This window comes from Mobula birostris, chromosome 19, assembly GCF_030028105.1.
Source record: "Mobula birostris isolate sMobBir1 chromosome 19, sMobBir1.hap1, whole genome shotgun sequence".
Lineage (NCBI taxonomy): Eukaryota > Metazoa > Chordata > Chondrichthyes > Myliobatiformes > Myliobatidae > Mobula > Mobula birostris.
The window spans coordinates 55,700,797-55,723,827 of record NC_092388.1 but is presented as its reverse complement, the minus strand read 5'-3'; the positions used below and the strand labels follow the sequence as shown (position 1 = coordinate 55,723,827).

At 43.2% G+C, this 23,031-nt stretch overlaps 1 protein-coding gene across 8 annotated transcripts in view; it reads right to left on the bottom strand.

Moving 5' to 3' along the window:
- The window catches only part of jarid2b (jumonji and AT-rich interaction domain containing 2b), a 358,906-nt gene that overhangs the window by 59,979 nt on the left and 275,896 nt on the right, over window positions 1-23,031 (bottom strand). For all 8 annotated transcript variants that reach the window (XM_072283626.1, XM_072283631.1, XM_072283632.1 and 5 more), the window contains 3 exons: window positions 21,023-21,202; window positions 16,221-16,456; window positions 1,596-2,616 (listed from right to left, as the gene is read on the bottom strand). In XM_072283626.1, coding sequence (XP_072139727.1) covers window positions 1,596-2,616; window positions 16,221-16,456; window positions 21,023-21,202 — 1,437 coding nt within the window. The remainder of the gene's footprint in view (window positions 1-1,595; window positions 2,617-16,220; window positions 16,457-21,022; window positions 21,203-23,031) is intronic.

The window sequence follows — 23,031 nt, the reverse complement described above, 5'->3', positions numbered from 1 at the left end:
AAATAACCACACGTTACAACAGTGGTGGGCAGAACAGCATCTCTGAATGCATAAGTCAAACCTTGAAGTGGATGGACTACAGCAGCAGAAGACCATGAACACCACTGAGTGTAAATGATTTATGCTGACATCAACAGTATGGTGTATGTGAGGAAATGGCACCAGGGAAACTACCATCATTTATCTTGGAGGGGAAAGAAAGGAAGTCCTCGGTAGCATTAAATTCTTGGACAGGATTGTGCCCCGAGTACCTCTCACCCTGCCCCTACACCAGCTCATTGTGGGTCCTGACAACCCTGATGCCTCAGTTCTGTAGCTGATCTGGGAATGGGGCAGCAGGCTATGAGTGGAGACCTGCTTGTTAGATATCACATACAAGGGTAACACCCATCCCAGCGGCATCTGCAAGCTGTCAAAGGCCTGTTCCACTCTGTCTCAATGTCACTGATAATCAGAGATTTTAAAAATTGAATCATTCAAAATTAAAATGAATTAAGAGATATTAACAGTAGTTTAATGTGTGTTTAAACTTGAGTAAAACCATTAAGATACAACAAAATAAAACAGAAAGACTTAGCTGAACATCCCTTTAGTGAAGACTATGAGCCTGTGGGAACAAGAGGCATCAATGGTGCTGCTGATGCAAGGCAGAAGAGCCAAGTCCATCATTTTAAGGTGGTACCCCTGGAATCAATACCAAGTGCTAAGAGGAAGCACAAGGTCAGAGGCAGTAACACAGAAGCCACTGGTTTGTACATTCCTCCTTACTCAACAGCTCTAACAGAACTGCAGGTTGGTCAACAACACAATCCCATCCAATAATTTGCCTTGGTTTCACAGGAGGATGTGGTAGTCCAAATGAGTGCACTTGAGGAAGAACACAGAGTGGATAAATTTAGAAAGACTGCTGGAACTGGCACCCTGATGGCATGCACCCTACAACTGTACTGAATGATGTCAGAAAGAAAACAGCAGACAGCCTTAGAAATGGAAATGTGCCAAATGACTGAAGAGCCGCCAACACACCATCGCTGCTCAAAGAGATTGATAATGTGATAACCACAGCCAAGTATTTGAAGCATCGAGTTGTCACAGATGATGTTTCCATTTATGGGGAATTTAAAACAACATTAAATCCTAGAGCTCTTCCCAATGAAGATTTGATTACAATGAGGAAGATTACGCTCTTCGCAAAGCACTCTATAGGTGTTTTCCAGTCCCACATCAGGTTAAAAGTAATTTAGCTAAACGATAAGCTTTTGCAGTGGGCTCTATAAGCAGCATAAAAAGAGAATCCTCATAATAGAGCAACAATCAATCTGGTGGAAGAACTCAGGAGGTTGAAGAATATCCACGGCAGGAAAGGAACTGTCAACACTTCAGGTCCCAATGCAGGGTTCTGACAGTTCCTTTCTTCTCACAGATGCTGCTCAAACTATTGAGTTCCTCCAGCACAGGTTGCTCATTGATCACAATTCCAGCATCTACAGTGCCTTGTGTCTTCCTAATATCGTGGACAGCCTTTATAATACAGTACATAAATCATTCATGCATTGTACATTTTTACAAAGGAAGTGTTTCAGTATATGTCTTACCTATAAGTGGGGGCTCATCTATTGTAATGCCCTGAGATCTGAGGTGTTTCTTGATACAGGCTAGTCGTTGTACATTGGGTCCCCACCGTCTACCCAGTTTATGCACATGCTGAATCTGAGTCACAAACCGCATTTCATCATTCAATTTGCACTCAGGCCTCCAGTCTGAGGGAGGGATTACCCGGCACATACCATACTTCTCTGTCTGAGTTCTGACAGCTTCCATATAAGCTAATGGGTCTTGAAACTCTTTTTGGGTTGGCCTGAGAATGGGAATTTCTCCAACCAGTGCCATGCCAACTTTGTTGCCTTTCTCTTGTTTTACTGAAGAGTCTTGCGTCTTGTGAGAGGACTCTGTAGCTGAGGTAGAACTATTTTCGCTGGAGGCACTTTCCAATTTGCTCTGTGCTTGTTTGCTTGGAGTGTTCTTACCTAAGGAAGCCTTCCTAAGCCTCTGTCTTTCACTGTTCTTCACTGGTGTTTCACACTTTATTCGTCCATTAGGTAGAGCTTTTACTTTTGTATTTGCTTTATTATCTTCGGCTCCTGCAGTACACGGAGCAGCTTTCACTCTCTTTGAAGGTGATTGTGGTTTTATTATCTGCTTCAGCTCCTCATGCCTCCTCTTGGAGGTCCGCAGTCCTTCCTTTACCTCTCTGACTTCACCTTTAGTGGAAGCTTTCCCATTCATCTTTCCATTTAGTTTGACACAGCTAAGGCCAGCACCATTTGAATGGGATGTCCCATTAGATAGCACCTGTTTTCTTGATTTTGCATTGCTGCTTTCAGTTTTCCCTGAGATTGTATGGTTAACAGCTACACTGGATTTAACATGGTTCGGTTTGGTTTCCTTGACCAGTTCTCTCTTGGCTTTGGTGTATGTAACGTTTCCCTTTGTCACCGTTGCAGTGTACTTCACAGTCTTGGACGGTGAAGGTCTAACCTCCCTATTCTTTTTGGCACAGGATGCACTCGCGCCTGTGGATAGAGTCTGAGCAATTCCGTTCATCCCTCTCGAAACCTGCCAATAGGACAAAAAAAAAGCCACTGGTTAACTGTTAATGACATGGGATCCCAGCTCACAGCAACCAACCTTCACCCCAATCTTAACAATACATCCACAGTATGTGACAAAGGATGCTCAGTTACATGAGCAAACACTGCACCAATCCACACACTGAACTGAACCAGGGAGGAAAGCTGAGGCTACCTATACATATCTCAGAGATGAATCTAAACCTTTTGAAAGTCAAAGATAGAATGCAACCAAATAAGCCAAGTTAATACTTACCAGAAGTGAGGCAAAAATAGAAATACTTCCTTTTTCTGTTATTTGCACAATCAAACTGAAAAAGGGTGCATTTTTTGTTCATCTTCTCCATGATTAAACGTATCACTCCCACCAGCCAGCCATGCGAATGACCATTTCCCCAATTACTGCCTCAGAAAAGCAGCCAAAATAATCAAGGAACCTTCCCACACTGGTCTTTCCTCCCATCGAGCAGAAACTTGAAACACAAACTACCAGGTTCGAGGGGTCAGCTTCTATCCTGCTATCATCAGACCCCTGAACAGGATTCCCATGCACTGAAAGATTAACCTTTCAACTTCCAACCTAGCTCACCATGTTCTTTGCACTTCACCTACACACCACTTTTTCTGGAACTGTAACACAATATAGTTCCTTTTTACAATCCAGTTGGACTTAGGCATGTAATGATCTGACTGATGGCACATAACGAAAAGTTTTTTGTTGTATCTCGGTATTCATGACAGTAATATACCAATAAACTTTATGGTCTTATTCTATATTCTTATTGTTTCTACCCAAACAGGATTGCTCAGCTGTAGCTCCCTTCCTTCCAGTTAGAGCATATTCTGGGGTTAGGCTATATAGAAAATATCAATTTTACCAGCAACCTACCTTCAGATTTGAATGTGGATTTCAGATTGGATTTAAAAACACAGCTCAGAACAATGGGTTCCCTAGAGTTGCAGGTTGGGGTCAATTCCGCTTAGACGTCAGATGCTGCATATGCACGAATGCAGCCTAGAGTCAGTGGGGATTAACATTCATTTTGGGTGTCTGGTGTGTGGCTGCGAAGAAAGAGCTGTGTGAAAACTATATGTATTTCAAAGGAAGCACTGTAGATACATTAAAGCTATAGAACTGTCCTGTTATCTTTGATCTTCAGCATATAAAAATGTCATGTAATATTGGGTCAGGAGGGCTCTTCTAACAAGAGTGTCTCAATATGATGCCTGTTGCTGAATAAAACACTTCTATATCTACTAGCTTCAGTGCCTCTCTGGTGACTTCGTTCATGTCACAACACTCTCCAAGAGCACAGTAGTTCCTATACCTCTTACCGATAGCATAAGTGAAAAATGTACATACTCTTCTGTAGGCGTTGAGTGGGGGGGGGGAGGGAGGAAGAAGGAAGAGAGTTAAAGCAGATTAGTATAGTCAGCATGGTGATGGTGGGCCAAGGGGCCATTTGCGCACTGGAAAATACTGTGACTTACTCTATGAACCCCGCCCTTCCATTTTCCCAAATAGAGGGGGCAGAAAAGAGCAACTAGCTTACAATTACTAGCCACCATTTATCATAGAAAAAATTACAAAACAGGAAACCACCAGGAATCCAAACAACTTGACAAGCTTCTGCACGGCAGCAAATATAGTTGCTTGAAACAGATCCAGAAGGAAGCTGTGTCATAGACCTGGTATAACTACAGGTTGTTCAGGGTGACTTTCTCTGCAGGGGCAATGATTGTGAAGATTCTTCTCCTGACCCTTGTTTGGGCTGGAAGTGGGAAGGCTGATGGAGATGGTCCAAATTTCTGGTCCTGACTACTACAGAGATTTAAGGTTGGGTATCTGAACACTATCCAACAGCAGACTGTGGTTGGTGGAACAAACATCCCCCAGCAAGCAGATTATGTACTATCAGAAACGAGAAAGGTAACAAAGGAGGAACTAGCAAGAATTATTTTTAAATGAGAGCCCAAAACAAGCGAACAGCTGTCTAAATTCAGCAAGACATTTTATTCCTGCTTACACAGGCGCCGTTCAGTTGGAGAGTGAAGAGGAGGCTGATGTATTGGAAAAATACGAACATATCTTAACCTTACAAGCAAAAGCAATGTAATAATATGGGGAGCTTAAAACTGGACAAAACCTCCAGAACTCTCAAAAGATGACAATGGTTATCAAAGTTAAACAGCTTGATCAAACTGGGGCAAACTTTAGAATGTTGCTCTCTAAATATGGATGAAAGAAAAAGTGGAAGGCGATATAGGAGGGGAGCATTAGATTGATTATCAGAGTAGGTTAAAAGGTCAGCACAACATTGTTCGCCAAAGGGCCTGTACTGTTCAGCGTTCTAATGTGAATGGAACAGTCAGACAGCACTGGATCAGAAGTGTGTCACTAAGGCAGGAGAAAGGAGGAAACTATAACCTAACAGAGCTATCATTGGCATGTTCAATAGTCTAAGACTTTGAATTATTAATAAAACAAATATGAACCAGCTTATATGGTAGCATAGCTAATGTTACAGCCTACCAGAACAATGCTGAGAACAGATTCACTCCCCTACACCACACAGGAGGGAGCCAGCTCTTCTCTCCTCCCATCTCCCTGATAACCTATCCTCCCTCACACTACATCAACTCAACTGTATCCCATCCACCTACAGTGAAGGCAATTTATAATGGCCAATCAAACCACCAGCACATCTCTGGGATGGAGAAGAAACTCGAGCCTGCAGAGGAAAACAGTAGCACACATGAAAACCACATTGACAGCACAAGAGTTCGGGATCAAACTCAGGTCCCTGGAGATGGGGTGCAATCTGCTACAGAAACTGTCACCTATTTGGCTACACTCTCCTTAAAGGTCCAGTCAAGATTCAAACTAATGGCAGATGCCTGAGGGGTCAAAATGGCACAAGCCACTGTTGTGCACAGTCTATCCTATCACCCATCTTGCAGGCAACCATTCCAGAGACTAATTATGGGTTTCAGCACATGACCACTAGAAATTCGGTCAAGACTTGGACATGATGCAGCTCAGAATGGATCCTGGAAATCTGGTCATATCATCTTGTCAAAAATTACTTTTGCAAAGAAAACTGTGCCACCAGAGGGAACCAAAGAGCCTCTGTGTCAGAGGATCTACTGATTATCAAAATACTTAACCAACAAACCAACCATCAGTGTCTTGAAAATTCCACCTGAATGTGATTTTAATTATAGCTCTTCATGAAAACAACTTATTGAACATTAACCTTAAGAGTTATATTATTTTGATAAGAGATTTCTTGTGTTAATGTATTGTCATCCAACAGATCACATGCCCAGAATAAATCATTCCTGGTCATGTGCTTCAAAAACAAATATTCCTTGCCCTGCTTTCCTAAATTTAGTGCCTCAAGGGAACCAATAGTTCAACTTCTTTGTCAAAAGCAAAGTGCAAAACTGGACAAGGAATAATTGAAAACCCAGGACATGTTTCAGTGCATTGATTTCAGGTACCCCAGCCCTGCCAACTTTATTCCCCAAGGCCTACAGAAATATTCCAGATATACAGCAGTTCCCCACTTCACATGGCTCAGTACTAAACCGGGAATGAGGTTTACATGGCTCAGTACTAAACCGGGAATGAGGTTTACATGGCTCAGTACTAAACCGGGAATGAGCCTTCAATGTCCGTAGATCCTAATGACATTGAGACACTGCAGATTCTAGAAGAATTTGCCTGGAAACTGTTTTAATTATAACTCTCTTATTAATGTTATCAGTGTTGCAAGTTGGCAAAGAACAACACAGTAAGCAGCAGTCAGATGTTAATTTGTACAAATTTAAAGCCTTTCCAAAATTAGGAAGCTACAGATAATAAGAAGCAAATCGTAAACATGCTAGCAACACACACTAAATGCTGGAAGAACTCAGCAAGTCAGGCAGCATCTATGGAAATGAATAGTTAGTTGACGTTTCCGGCTGAGACCCTTCTTCAGGACTGAGAAGCAAGGGGGGAAGATGCCAGAATAAAAGGGTGGGGGGAGGAGGTAAGCTGGAAAACAATAGGTGAAGCCAGTTGGTGGGAAGTAATCTTTTAACTTTGCAGCATCTTGTATTGATGCCAACTGCTGAGTGAACCAAATGGGTTCAGTCTTAATGTGGGGCCTACTGTAATGCAGTGCCATACTGAAACTTAAAACAAAGTCATGAAAACTGCTTTTCATCCTAGCCTTTGATCAGGACGTCTCACTGTCTGCCAGGCAAATCAACAAAAATTATTGTGTCACTTCAAACAGAACATACTATGAACCAGAAGAATGAATATAGAAAATGCACTGGCATTCTTCAACAGGCAGCCAGCCTCACAACAGCACAAGCAGCATTTACTGGACAATTCAATACACCAACCAATCACTGTTTCATTGCCACGTGACAGAGCTCACTTTGTATCTGCACGGCAGCCCTTGAGAAAGAAGATTTCCAGAAAACACAGGTGGCTTCTTTATCTTTCAGGTGAAGTGGGGAGTAGGTGAGCCTTGCTAATCCTGCTGTACTGAAGATGTCTAACATTGATGACCATCTTCACTGAAGCCTGGATAATGGGAAAACTATTTATCCAACATGCATTACTGAGTAATAACTTCCTGCTAGACATATCATACTTGAGATATGGTGCTAAACTGATTGCCCATCTTCTTCTTGGTTGTGGAAGATGACCCAACAAACGGGAGCCCCTCCCACTCTGGGTCAATAAGTAACTATCTACCAAGTTCATTCCAACAGATTAGGAAGGTAGTGTAAAACCAAAATTCAAAGGATCTTGATATGTGCAAACACCCTGTTGTCAGCTGAGATTACAACAGCGACCTCACTCAACAGAGTTCCAGGACAGTCCATAAGACCATAAGACAAAGGAGCAGAAGTAGGCCATTCGGCCCATCAAGTCTGCTCTGCCATTTTATCATGAGCTGATCCATTTTATCCTATTTAGTCCCACTGCCCTGCCTTCTCACCATAACCTTTGATGCCCTGGCTACTCAGATACCTATCAATCTCTGCCTTAAATACACCCAATGACTTGGCCTCCACTGCTGCCCGTGGCAACAAATTCCATAGATTCATCACCCTCTGACTAAAAAAATTTTTTCGCATTTCTGTTCTGAATGGGCGCCCTTCAATCCTGAAGTAATGCCCTCTCGTACCAGACTCCCCCATCATGGGAAACAACTTTGCCACATCCACTCTGTCCAAGCCTTTTAACATTCGAAATGTTTCTATGAGGTCTCCCCTCATTCTTCTAAACTCCAAGGAATACAGTCCAAGAGCGGACAAACGTTCCTCATATGTTAACCCTCTCATTCCCGGAATCATTCTAGTGAATCTTCTCTGTACCCTCTCCAACGTCAGCACATCCTTTCTTAAATAAGGAGACCAAAACTGCCCACAGTACTCCAAGTGAGGTCTCACCAGCGCCTTATAGAGCCTCAACATCACATCCCTGCTCCTATACTCTATTCCTCTAGAAATGAATGCCAACATTGCATTCGCCTTCTTCACTACCAACTCAACCTGGAGGTTAACTTTAAGGGAATCCTGTACGAGGACTCCCAAGTCCCGTTGCATCTCAGAACTTTGAATTCTTTCTCCATTTAAATAATAGTCTGCCCATTTATTTTTTCTGCCAAAGTGCATAACCATACACTTTCCAACATTGTACTTCATTTGCCACCTCTCTGCCCATTCTTCCAATCTATCCAAGTCTCTCTGCAGACTCTCCGTTTCCTCAGCACTACCCGCCCCTCCACCTATCTTTGTATGGTCAGCAAACTTAGCCACAAAGCCATCTATTCCATAATCCAAATCGTTGATGTACAATGTAAAAAGAAGCGGCCCCAACACTGATCCCTGTGGAACACCACTCGTAACCGGCAGCCAACCAGAATAGGATCCCTTTATTCCCACTCTCTGTTTCCTACCAATCAGCCAACACTCTATCCACGTATGTAACTTTCCTGTAATTCCATGGGCTCTTATCTTGTTAAGCAGCCTCATGTGTGGCACCTTGTCAAAGGCCTTCTGAAAATCCAAATATACAACATCCACTGCATCTCCCTTGTCTAGCCTACTGGTAATTTCCTCAAAAAATTGTAATAGGTTTGTCAGACAGGATTTTCCTTTAAGGAATCCATGCTGAGTTCTGCCTATCTTGTCATATGCCTCCAGGTACTCTGTAACCTCATCCTTGACAATCGACTCCAACAACTTCCCAACCACTGACATCAAGCTAACAGGTCTATAATTTCCTTTTTGCTTCCTTGCCCCCTTCTTAAATAGCGGAGTGACATTTGCAATCTTCCAGTCTTCCGGAACCATGCCAGAATCTATCGACTTTTGAAAGATCATCGCTAATGCCTCCGCAATCTCCACAGCTACTTCCTTCAGAACACGAGGGTGCATTCCATCTGGTCCAGGAGATTTATCGACCTTTAGCCTATTCAGCTTCCTGAGTACTTTCTCTGTTGTAATTGTGACTGCGCACACTTCTCTTCCCTGCCACCCTTGAGTGTCCGGTATCCTGCTGTCTTCCTCAGTGAAGACTGATGCAAAATACTTGTTCAGTTCCTCTGCCATCTCCTCATCTCCCATTACAATTTCTCCAGTATCATTTTCTATCGGTCCTATATCTACTCTCACCTGTCTTTTACTCTTTATATACTTGAAAAAGCTTTTATTATCCTCTTTGATATTATTTGCTAGTTTCCTTTCATAGTTAATCTTTTCTCTCTTAATGATCTTCTTGGTTTCCTTTTGTAAGGTTTTAAAGACTTCCCAATCCTCTGTCTTCCCACTAATTTTTGCTTCCTTGTATGCCCTCTCCTTAGCTTTAACTTTGGCTTTGACTTCTCTTGTCAACCACAGTTGCAACCTTTTTCCACTCGAAAATTTCTTCTTTTTTGGAATATACCTGTCTTGCACATTCCTCATTTCTCACATAAACTCCAGCCACTGCTGCTCTGCCGACTGATACAAGAGGTCCTACAATCTATTGCCAGCACCAGAGGATCCTGTGCCAGCAGCGAGTGGAGGAAAGTTGAGAGAAGATGTCAGAGGTAGGTTTTTATTTTTATAGAGAAAATGGCGAATGTCTGGAACGGACTGCTAGGGGTGGTGGCAGAAGCGGACACAACAGGGACATTAAAGAGACTTTTATATGGGCACCCAGAGGGAAGAGCAATGGGGAGTTGTGGGTTGTGTAGGAGGGAAGGGGTAGATTGATTGTGGAGTATGTTAATGTAGGTCAGCACCATATCGTAGGCTGATAGGCCTGTACAACACTGTCCTGTTCTATATTCTGCATAGGGTCTCTTTTCTTGCTGTGACTATAAATGATTAAAAAGCATGATAAATTTATGCAAAGCGGACTTCAGGTAGCAGTTTACACCAGATGATGATGCTACACAAGTTATCTATATCCTCAAGTATTAAAGGAAACGGGGAAGGGGAATGGTATGGAAAGAAGCAGAAATGAGGAAGTGGATTCTGCCCAGCCACATCGGAAGGGGGAACTGCCTCATCCAAGTTGCACGAAAGTGCCTCGCCCAAAGCCAGAGGCATGTAATTAGATCCAAACACACAGGACAACTGGCTGGGGAAAAAAATGCCAAATTACTTTGTTTAATCTGACAATGGGCTTGGAGGAACATTCGGAGGGAGAAAATTCCTGTTATGGGCAGAGACAATGTGTTCCCTCATAGAGAGGTCTAATCTGCCACATAAACTCGAAGTATGCAGAGGCCCATCACGAACAAGGGCATCAAGTCTAATTTACTGAGAGCACAGAACAGTACCAGGCTCACCAAATAATGGGTGCTACCCTGGCAAGGCTATGAGATCATGCCCATGCCAAGTTACTATGAACAGAACACAGCAATGCTGTTCTGCCATCCTGTTACCTCAGTGAATAATGCTGCACACCATACAGCTGAAGGGAGCAGACAGCTCTGAAAACATCCCACCCAACAAGGAGGAGGCACAGCACTCGAGTGAAGCTTTTGCAGCCACCATCAGCACATGATCCTCAAAACTTCCCAAGGTGATTCCGTTTACATCTTGATCAATGAAGCCAATTCATCTCACTCCACCTGAAGAAATAACTTGCAAACACATTACCAACCTAATTTGAAAGTATATTATTACCCTTTGTACAGTCTTTGGGGAATACCCCCTATAATGGTATTTGGGGTAACACAAAAGTAGAAGAGTCAATACAAAATTGGTAAGAATATATGATGCAGAAAGGCGGAAGAGAAAGGAGAAGGGTAGTCTCTGTACACGTGACAAGACCTGTGACATGGTGCTTATGTCACAACAGAGCCATATAATTACACAGCATTGAGTTCAGCAGTACAGACTGGACCACCTTCTCCCAATTACAACTTATTTATTTTTCATTGCGAGATAGAGCACAGAATAGGCCCCTGCACCAGCCAACAACCCCAGAGTTAACCCTAACCTAATCGCGAGACAATTTACATTGAACAATTAACCTACTCACTGGTACGTCTTTGGACTGTGGGAGGAAACTGGAGCGCCTAAAAAAATTCCCACATATTCCACGGGGAGGACATACAAGTTGGACCACCATTAATTTTTTTTTAAAACCTCTTCCCATAGCAACTGAAGTTCATGAAACAAATGGCTACTGTCCCACTAATAGCCCTATCATTATGAACTATCAATCGCTGCTAAAAAAAGGAACGTTTGGTAAAAGTTATGAACAGAATCATGTCAGTGGAACTTTTCCCTATCGTATTTTATTAGAGTACTGGGATACTTACACATTCCTAGCAATTTGAGCTACAGTACTGTGCAAAAGCACATTGCACAGTACCATAGTAATTTTATATATTGCACGGTAATGCTGCTGCTGTAAAAATAAAGACACTAGAGTGATGATAAATCTGACATACGGGTCTCTATTATGGACTGAGAGTGGGAAGGAGGCAGGGAGAGGGAATCATGGATGGGAAAAGCAAAAGAAAGCGAAGGAAGTGGGAAGCAGAAGGGAGACATTCTGTAATAATCAATAAACCAATTGTTTGGAATCAATTGACCTTGTCTGGTGTCTCAGAGCTGGGAGTGGATACCCTCACCAACCCCCACCCTGGCACTCCATCTCTGCAAACTGTTGCACACCCCTCCCGCAGCACTCCACCCACCCCTCCCGCAGCACTTCACCCTCGCCATTCCTGACATCCTTTGCTCCCGCCAGATTTACAAACTTGCTCTCTGCTCCACGGTAACAAATACAGTACTCTGCAAAAGTCTTGGACACCCGAGCTACTGCTCCTGCTGCAACTGCACCTTTTTATGGCTGATACACCAGTAGAAAATATGCTTCCAATGAATTCTGATGTTTCAATTATTTGCTGGAAACTCCAAGTACAAAGGGCAATTGTTGCTTTTGGCAAATTTTCTATTCTAACACATCCCACCACCTCCCCTAACTTCAACGGGTCCCAAAAGTGCTGTGGGAATTTAGGAGCTTACAACCATAAAGAAGGCATCATCTTAGTATGATCAAGTATTTCCCTGAAATTGGAGTCAAACGTATCAGGTGGTAAAAGAGGCTTTTGGCACACTGGCCTATATCAGTCAGGGCACTGAGTATATAAATTGGGATCGTACACTGCAAGACGTTACTGAGGCTACAGTAGGTGTTCAGCTTTAGTCACATTACTTACATGAATGATACCATTCAGCTGGAAAGAACATAGAACATAACAGCATGGCACAGGCCCTTTGGCCCACAATGTTATGCCAACCACAACATCATTTACAAAGATGTTCTCAGGACTCAAGGAAAAAAAGGCACAGGAGCCTCAGGACTCTCACCACCTGAGTGGTGAATCTGTGGAATTCTCTGCCACAGGAAACAGTTGAGGCCAGTTCATTGGCTATATTTAAGAAGGAGTTAGATATGGCCCTTGTGGCTAAAGGGATCAGGGGGTATGAGGGAAGGCTGGTACAGGGTTCTAAGTTGTATGATCAGCCATGATCATACTGAATGGCGGTACAGGCTCGAAGGGCCGAATGACCTTCTCCTGCACCTATTTTCTATGTTTCTTCATCTCATGATCTCTGTATTTATTGCTTGTTTATGTACTACTATTATTTTTTCTTCCTTTTTGTATCTGCAGAGTTTGCTGTCTTTTGCACACTGGTTGTCCACCCCGTTGGTGTGATCTTTCATTGATTCTATTACAGTTATTGGATTTATTGTGTATGGCCACAAGAAAATTTATCTCAAGGTTGCACAAGGTGACATATATGTACTTTGAAAATAAATTTACTTTGCACTTTGAATTGGATTATAGGGATTTGGACAGGTTCAGATTTTTTTTTCCTTAGAGCATAGGAAACCAAGGGATGATCTTGTATGAAGTTACAAGGAACATGGCTAAGGTGAATGCACGGAGTCATTTCCTGGAGCTGAGGAATTACAAACTAGAGGGCAGAGACATTAGGAGAAAGGGGAAAGATTTAGCAGGAAACTGGAACAGCATCTGGTTTAACACAGCGCTGAAGTATAGCGACTACTTGCTGGTGCCACTGAAACAAAGAAAGCAACTAAATACTTTCCTATTTCACACTTTTTCCAGTAAACAATTGTTGCAAACAGTGGCCTATGGCTCCCTTATCAGAGTTGAGCTGAATCACCTGTGTGACCGGGCATTTTTTGCGGTGTGGGCTGGTGTCTGGTACAATTGTAGCATGCCCGTGTCAGAGATGCTGGAGTGGACTTGTGGGCAATTCGATGTGACAGAGTCGAGGCAAGACAAAGTCGAGGAAAGATCTGAGGTTTTATTGATTTAACAGGCGAGCCTTATTGGAAAGGTCGGGTACTGGGTGAATTGAGGCAGCAGTGCCCAATTCTGCGGGTGTATCAAAGTGGCAAAGAGCAAGGAACAACCCAAGGTTTGGATGATTTAAGCACTGGGCCTGATTTAGTCAGGGTCGGAGGCAAGGGACAGTCTAATTCAGTTCACTGCTCTGCTGTGCTTATTCATCTCTGAGCTGGACTGAGGCTGTGGCCTGCAACTAGTGGACTTCTGGATCAGCTGCAGTGATGCCTGGCTTGGTGAACTTCAGTTCTGAATGCTGTTGCCCTTGCTTTTACTGTTCGCACTATTTGTTTTTTTAAACCCCCTCTCTCGCTCTCTGCACACAGGGTGTTTGACAGTCCTCTTTTGCTTTTAATGGATTCTATTGGGTTTCTTTGAAGGTTGTATGAAGTACACATACCCTGTTGATAAGTGTACTATTTTGAACTTCAGACAGAGTGGTACATGGGCAGAAAAAATCTACACAGGCACATGTATAGGGATACAGGATATAGGTTAAAAGTGGGAAATTGGGACAAGCTTACATAGGCACCTTGGATGTGTTGTACTGAAGGCACGTTTCTGTACGGTACCACTCTATGACTATAAAGCACATGTAAACTTGAGTTCTGCATGATTTACTGACAGCTGACTGCTCTGCACTGCTATGCTCTTGTTCCTTCAGGTACTGCTGGAACTTTGCTCACTCACAGAATGAGTTAAGTCAGGGAATCCTGCTCAGTTTGGAAAACAGGAAAGAATCAAATGGATTTATTACACATTCATTCACTGGCAGCCAGTTGCGGAATGCATAAACTTTTCACTGAAGTACAGGGAGTGCTCCGTGGCTAATTATATATACTATGACCCAGAAAAAGTTCCACACAGAATGATTTTGAGAATAATTAATCCTTCTATAATAGTGAGGAATATTTGGTTTGAACAGGGAGAGACAATGGACACTACGAGAGACAGAAACTGATATCCCAAATCACATTACTGTACTGAAAGACAGGAAGGCAAGCTGAGACACAGACATCCCATAGAAAACATTCATTATGCAAGGTTATCCGAACAAAATTTAATCAAAGAGATCGATTAGTCAAATGGAGTTACGTGAAAGCTGGTCTACAGATTAACGAACAAGCTGTCAGGTACAAATATTTATAATGGTCACTCATTACTGGAGAAAAGGGAAAATATTACAGAGCAGGAAGTGTGTTTCCAAAGGAAAGATTGGCTACAATTCAGAAGCACTGACGTTCCAAGCTTCCCAGTCACAATTTTACTGACTCAGGCAATATATTCCCAAGGGAGACAAACAGTTTTCCCATCAGTAGGGAACAAAATGAGTCAAATTTGTCTCAATCACCCATTTTGGCCAGTTACAGAGAACATGCTGTTCTCTGTCTGATTTCAGACAGAGGCTGACCTGCAGGAATGCTGTCCCAAAACCCTTCTGGCACCAGTCTCTCAGAGGACACAGAGCAAGCCAATTCCATTCAATCCACACCGAGGTAAGACTGTCATCAAATGGCAGTAAGATTACTGGCAATAAAACTGCCCCATTTGTAAACACACCCTCATACACATCCAATTTTCACTCATACCAAGTGCTTTTAGCTTAACATCTCAGAAAGTGCCATTCCCACATAAAACACCATCTGGCTGTTAGCATGGTGAGCAGAGACCTGTAACAGATACAATTTCCACTGGGAACAATTTTTAAAATCTACAAAAATGAGGCTTAACAATGCCACCTTACCTACAGAACAAAGGAAAACCTCTGGGAACATCTGCCCATTTCTTATCAAAATTAACAGGGTACTTAAGATTAATGCAGAATTTTTGAATTTCAATTAATTCCCCCTGCTCCTTTCCCTTTCGATCCTCTCCCCACCCCAATCACTTATTTTCAAATCCCTTCCCTTATCTGGTTCTATCTACTCTTCAACCCTCCCTTATCTGGTTCCACATCAGATTCCAGCAATTGCAACCTGTGACGTTTCCATTTACCACATTCCCATCTTTTCCTCAACCATTTTATTCTGCTCCCCTTATTTCTCCCTTATGCAACAATTCCCAAATCCACCCACTGAGTTCCCCCCTGCCCAAACTGGATCCATCTGTCTGTCAAACCTTTCTTCTCCTGCCTCTCGCCATCGCATGACCATTCCTCCTTCCCGCCATCGCCTGCCCATTCCTGCCTCCCGCCATCGCCTGCCCATTCCCGCTTCAGGCCATCACCTGCCCATTCCTGCCTCCCGCCATTGCCTGCCCATTCCTGCCTCCCGCCATCGCCTGCCCATTCCCCCTTCAGGCCATCACCTGCCCATTCCTGCCTCCCGCCATTCCCTGCCCATTCCTGTCTCCCGCCATCGCCTGCCCATTCCTGCCTCCCGCCATCGCATGCCCATTCCTCCTTCCCACCTCCCTCTCACTTCTTTACATTAGCACCCACCCCTGACGCAGGGTCTCAACCCAACACATTAATCAATGCCTTGCTTCCACAGATGTTGCCCAACTCATTTAACTAAAGTAGCTTGTTTGTTGCTTCTAGTAGCTTGTTTCTTGCTCCATCTTCCAACATCTACAATCTCTTGTGTCTCTAAGGGACTTAAGATGCGTATACTTGTAAGTTTTGAATGTGAAATGAATTACTATTTATCACCAATATCAATGCCTGACTATTTAACTACCATGGATGGTTAAATACCTGTTGTGTTTGGTGCTCCTGAGATGGTTTTGTAATAGCTGAGCTGGTAGCAGCAGGACCCTTAACTGAACTGCCCAGTTGTGAAGAAGAATTAGCAGCAGCACCAGCCAGACACGGCTCCTTCTTGCACTCAACCTTTTGGTCACCGTTCTTCTCCTTCCCTGGGGTGGCCTCTTTTCCTTTGTGTTTCTGGACAGATTCCTTCTCTCTCAAAAGCTTGCCTGAACCATTCAAAACTGGGGAGGAGAAAGAACACACACACAGAGAAGTGAGGAATCAATCAGCCATCCGGGCACATGTTATAAACCAGAGACATCCTCTCGGTGATGCTCTACAAGCTTCAGAGAACACAAACTGGCCATCACTTCGCCACGTATGAATCAACCATTTGTGAAAAAACGATTAATCCATCCAACCAAAATACTACAGCTGCTTTTTATATTTGGCTTTTACCAAGTGGTACCTAAAATAATTTGGAGAATTCAGAGTCAGTTTTCCAGCACTGCACTTTCTCCCACAACCATCAGCCCTCTGACTGGCCTTTTGTGTCCCACTCCTCTTCTATCCCACCAACGTTAGCACAAGTTAAAGCTACCTCAGTCCCACTCACTGACACCATGTTCAGTTCTCTCATTATGACATCTATAGTGGCCTCCTCTGCTTCTCGTAATATATTTAATTTTTCAGTTCTTTCCAAAGCAATTTAGTTTGGTTTCCATATTAGAGGCAGTTTATTACAGCAGCATGATAATATTAAATTTGACTGCACTTTAAGTTGCATGGAAGAAGCTTCACACACTTAATTGTGCATAATTAGAGAAACTGGGTGTGGTGTCACATTACAAAAACCTGCCTCCAAACACAAAGCCATCTGATCTAAGTTGCATTCGCACGCACGGTAAATAATGACAGCTCGCATATTTTAGATTTCACTTTGAGGTCCTCCGCTGGTCAGGGTCGACCATAGATACTGTACCCCAGTTGTCTAAGTGATACACAAGCCAAGGCAATATTGAGAGCAAGCTGTTGCTCATTTAGCAAGCTCTCCCTCTCCACGCAGCTGAATAACCTAAAGGAACGGCAGAGACCGATACAGTTTGGCATCTGCAGTGTTGCAGGAGTTGCCAGTCGGCGTTGAACTCATCGTAGGACGGCCTCAGGGACTTCAACTCAGTATTTTTCCTTGGAGCTTACTCCTGAAGCCTTCCCCATCAGTGGGCATAGCTGCAAGGCAACAGAGGTTTGAGATCAGAGTTTTCCTTCTCTGAGATGAGCTGCTCCTCCAAGAGGACCACAATATTGTCATGGTTTGGAGACTCAATGACCCAGAGAGCTAAGTTAGCTGGAGTCAGGGCTCTATGCTTTGACCCTTGGTAGGATCAGCCATGCCAAACAGGTCAAAGGGTAGAGGACAGAATAAGAGTGGTCCACTGGTCCTCCAGGTTTGGGGGTTCATCTCAGGGCTAACAACCCTGACCGGCAAAACAAAGTTGTTGCAGAAACAGCAATGAAGGATCCTTCCTACAACTGAGTGCAACAGTACTCTTGAGTCTCCACTGAGAATCTGCACGACTGACAGTGGTGAAGACCAGCAGGAGGCTAGTGACACAATAAAGGAAGCCCTGAACACTGCCGGATATGGGGGACCTTCATTGCTGCCCTAAAAGCAGTGGCGTAACAGGCAGAAAGTGAAAAGAGCTTCATTGCCCAAAGCAACTGATTTTAAGGTGCCAATAACCTGAATTTGCCCCTTCTCCCGTCAGTAGAAACTGTTCCCCTGGGCTTGGTAGCTAAGCCACACATAAAGGCCAGGAGCTAGACTTGGTTGCCAGAGGCTGTTTGAGATGCTGGCCATTGGGAGCATTTAATAGGTAGAGGGGGTTTAACCCCACTACGACAACCTTAAGAAATCTAGATTTTGACAAGTGGTCATTAATCAGATATTGTCCTGATGCGAGTTCAGGAAGTGCCAGCTGGTTGCTAGCTGATTGAGTATGAGGTAGATGCTAGCTGGTTTAGTGTCAGCTGGTTAAATGGCTAACAACCTGGCCTTTGCTATTCAGGATTTTGCCTACTACTGTTAACCAATACTGTTAAAGTTGGGGAGAGTCAAAGAAATCAAGAGATAATTGAACCACAGTCATATCGCAGTCTGGGCACAGGGTTTCCTGACGATGGTCACACAGTTCTCTACATGACAGCTGTTTAGCAAAGAGATCCACCGTTCCCATGAGCCAGTTGGCTTACAGACCCAGCCCAGCACCCAAACTGACAGGTGCTTTCAGAAGATGTTAAAACACAGTACAAAATGAAGGGCAGAGGACCAACTCACCAACTACAGGCCAGTCACCCTGAGGATAGCGTAAGATTAAAACTAGATCACAATTGGAAAATGTGCTTTCATAAGAAAAAACTCTACGCTGTACCCTACGCCGTAGCCTGACATGCATTTCCCCAAAAATCTAACTACGCCTCACGGCAAAACAGACTGCAACAACTGTGATTGGTCCACTTGGTAACATCGCATTTCCTTCTACGCTGCAATAGCTTCCCATTGGGCGACTGAAGGGTAGGGAAGGAACTCCGGCTGCAATGCTTTCCATAAGGCTTTACAGACCTCCAAAGTTATGGAGGACCCTGTGCTTGACGCCAGTTTGTAGCTAGCTGCTACAGCCTGTTGACTTCCACCTGAAGCTAAAACTCGAATGGTGATTGCCAGTCTCTGAGTATACTGTGTGTACACTGATGCGAATTAAATGGTTGGAGGCAATGAAACAAATCGTCAAACCTACCTGCCGACATCTGAAAATATTTGAAATGCATTTCCTTGTCCATGTCTCTCAGTGGCCGGACAAGCACAGAAAATTCACCCTCCTTCAGTTTCAGTCGCCATTGTTTGAAGTTTGAGTTTCTTCGTGTAAAGTTTCAACACGAAGAAATTCAATACAGTGGCATAGAAACCCCACCGCCAACTAGCGTTTTGGTGGTGAATTGCAGAGCACACACACGCACAAGTATAAATGCTCACAATGGCGTAGACAACAGTGCAAGCTAGTAGGCACAAGTATAAATGAGCCTCAAGAGATGAAGCAGTGAGCTTATACACAATGTACGACATAAAAGATGCAGGAAGGAGGGGCTGGTGAGAAGGAATTTAATCCAAGAGGACTGGGACCTTCATGGCAAGTGAAAATTAAACTTGCTTGCAGTAGTGTACTTACGTAACCAACACAGGTTTGGCAGCCATTAGAGGGGTGTTGAAAAGGGGGACAGAGGCAAAGTTGGCAATGGAAGCAGGGAACTAATGAATGCAGAACCTTAGGCAAAGCGTGAATGCCAGCAAGAACCAGATAATGCAACAAGTTACAGACACGGCAGCCCAGGCTCACCAATAATATTGAGCATATTTCTCAAATAAAACTGCAGACAATGAGTTTGGAAGGTAAATGAATGAAAAGCAGAAAGTAAGTGACAAGGGGATACAGCTTTGGTAAATGGCATTTACTTCAACATAAAAGCAGGCATAAATAACTTAGAGGAGCACAGGCACAGGTAGACCACTAGAATTAGGAATTCCTTTCTGTTACTATGATGTGGCTTCAAGAAGGTAATGTTGGAGCTGCCCAAGTAGGTGGTGCAGACGAAAGCAGAGAGAAAGAGACAGACAGACAGAAGATCAAAGATTAAAGAAGGTTACATAAAGGACATTCAGTCTGACGTCATGGCTACCTAAACAAAAAGCTGGAGCTCAGGGCATTCAATAAACATTTAGGTCTGCATAAATAATATTTGCACAAACGTTATAATCTCTTTGCAGGATAAATGTTTCATTTCTAAAAGAATCAAAGCCACTGCATTTAGCTGAGCAAAGGAGTTTCGAACCATTTGCTTTCAGGGTCTCTCCTGTATTATTGAAATTTCACACATCTCACAATGAGCCCATCAAAGGGCCCGTCCGTACCTGTGCTGTCAATCCTTACTGTGCACTCCTTACACACTCAATGCCACTGCATACAGACCTCAGGCAACAAGAAAAAGTCATTTTGTGGTTGCTTCATTATCAAAAGATCGAAACAAAAACCAAGACGACAGAATCCAGCAGAAGCTCTGCATCGAGGATGTGTGGTCGTGTGGTGCATCCTGTCCTAAGTGACCCAGATCACAGCCATCACTCTACGGGGAGAGCTCACTGAAATTGAAGGTGGTTTGCAATGTTGAGCCTGAGATCCAGACAAGACCATGGAACCAAAATTGAGGGAAGTCGGACCAAACAATGAAGATGCCAACCAGTTGCTAACCACTCGAGATTTCTTCCACCAGCCTGACAGTGAAGAGAACTTTTGTATGGGCACAAGAGTCAGAAAAGGGATTGTTTTTTAATTTGAAGAGAAACAAAATGTTTAAACTGACTTACCACTAAAACTTTATAATCACTTTTTTGGATCTATATTGATTCTAATTCTAAGAACACTGATTAGCAACTTAAAAACACAAACACGAACTTAAAAAACGCAAGTTCTAACTTCAGAAAGACTAAGGTATAGAGTCACTCCATGAGTGCCCAAGCATTATTCTAAATAGCCAAACTCGGCACAAATCGACACTCATTTCCCAAACTGTCCACAATAAAATATCAAAGCCTGACTTGTCCTGTGCAAAGATTATCCTAGGCAAAATAAGTCAAAACTTAACAACCTTTGAAGGCTCCTTAGCATCAACTGATTATAGTGGCAGTCATCCTTCCAACCAGAGTTACATGCATTACGAAGTTACTAGTTCCAGTAAGTTATAAGTGAACCTACCATGACCATTGAGGACTTGTTTACCCTGCACTTTTCCCTTTCGAGGTGTTGACTGGCATGAAGATGAAGCATTGTTTGTAGGTGTTTTGACATCTTCACACTCATCGTCCTCTTCTACTTCATCAATGTCATCCTGGGAACTTCCAAAATACATCATGTTGTTCGGCAGAGCAGGGGAGCCTAAATGTATACAAAACAAAGTAACTTTTACTTTCCTTGCCATGTTCAGTTCACATTAAATGGCAAATGAAGAATGACAACAACTTTGGCATTGCATTAACCATTTGCAGCTGAACACACCAAAGTGTGGGAATTGCAGAGAAAAATCAATAAAATACTATGGATAACATTGGACACCAAGTGCAAGAAATGATTCAGATGGGAAGCAAAGATATATCAGCAAATGTAATTATGCCTACAATCCATTTTTCTCCCTAGGTCGGATTTTTAACCTTTGAGTTAAAATACTGCAAAGTTATTATGGTTATCACGAAGCAGAAAAGTCAGCAAGTTTTAACTGATGTAAGGATTCAATTTTTTTTTTAAGCTTTTGCAGGTCCTCCCCTGCTTACAAACACCCGACTTTCGTACAGCTCGTACGTACTGATGAGCATTTGGGAGGCTGACAGGATGCATTTGCTGGCTGCTGCAGGCATCTTCTGTCGTGTGGGAGCTCACTTCACAGCCGCATTTCCAACTTGCAAATTGTTCAGGTTACGAATGGCTCACAGGAACAGGACCCTGCCATAACCTGGGGAGAGCCTGTACTTCTTAATTCATTTCATAGTATATTCAATAAAAAAAACAAAGAAAAAGATGGATCAATTTTTAGTCTCACTCAAGTCAATGGGTAATAATAATAATCCCAAGTTCAACATCATTATACCTTCACAATTGACTTCTATGCACAAGGCTAACACCATCAAGCTACTGAAAAATATATCCCATTAACAAAACGGATTGACCATGTATGGAACCTAGGACATAGAAAGGTATAGCCCAAGAAAAAGCCCCTCAGCCCACAACGTTGCGCCAAACTAATTAAGTTTAATTACATAAATCCCTTCTGCTTGCACATGGACCATATCCTTCCATTTACTGCATATCCACATGCCTATCTGAGTGTTTCTTCATTGGTCTCTGCTGTAGCTGGTTCCATCAGCACCCATGACATTGTATTCCAAGCACCTTCCACTCTGTGCAAAAAATCCCTGCCCTGAACATATCCTTTGAACTTACTCCCTCCCACTTTAATTGCATGCCTCCAAGAATTAGAAATTTAAATTTTAGGAAAAAGATACCAACTGTCTAAGTTACAGAGAAAGGTTGAACAAGTTGGGTCTTTATTCTTTGGAATGTAGAAGGTTGAGGGGGCACTTGATAGAGGTATTTAAACTTATGAGGGGGATAGATAGAGTTGATGTGGATAGACTTTTTCCATTGAGAGTGGGGGAGATTCAAACAAGAAGACATGAGTTGAGAGTTAAAGGGCAAAAGTTTAGGGGTAACATGAGGGGAAACTTCTTTACTCAGAGAGTGGTAGCTGTGTGGAACGAGCTTCCAGCAGAAGTGGTTGAGGCAGGTTCAATGTTGTCATTTAAAGTAAAATTGGACAACTATATGGACAGGAAAGGAATGGAGGGTTATGCGGTGAGTGCAGGTCAGTGGGACTAGGTGAGAGTAAGAGTTCAGCACGGACTAGAAGGGCCGAGACGGCCTGTTTCCGTGCTGTAATTATTATATGGTTATGTCTATCGATATCTCTCGTAGTCCTTATAAACCTCTATTAGGTCTCCCCTCAACCTCTGACACTCCAAGAAAATGACCCCAAGGTTGTTCAACCTCCTCTTAATATCACCTGCCCTCTAATCCAGGCAACACCCTGGTCAGTCTCTTCTGCAGCCTTTTCACTGCCTCCGCATACTTCCTGCAAAGGGGTGAACCAAAGTGAATACTGTACTTCATATGCGACCCAACTTCCGTTTTATAAGGCTACAAGATAACTCCCT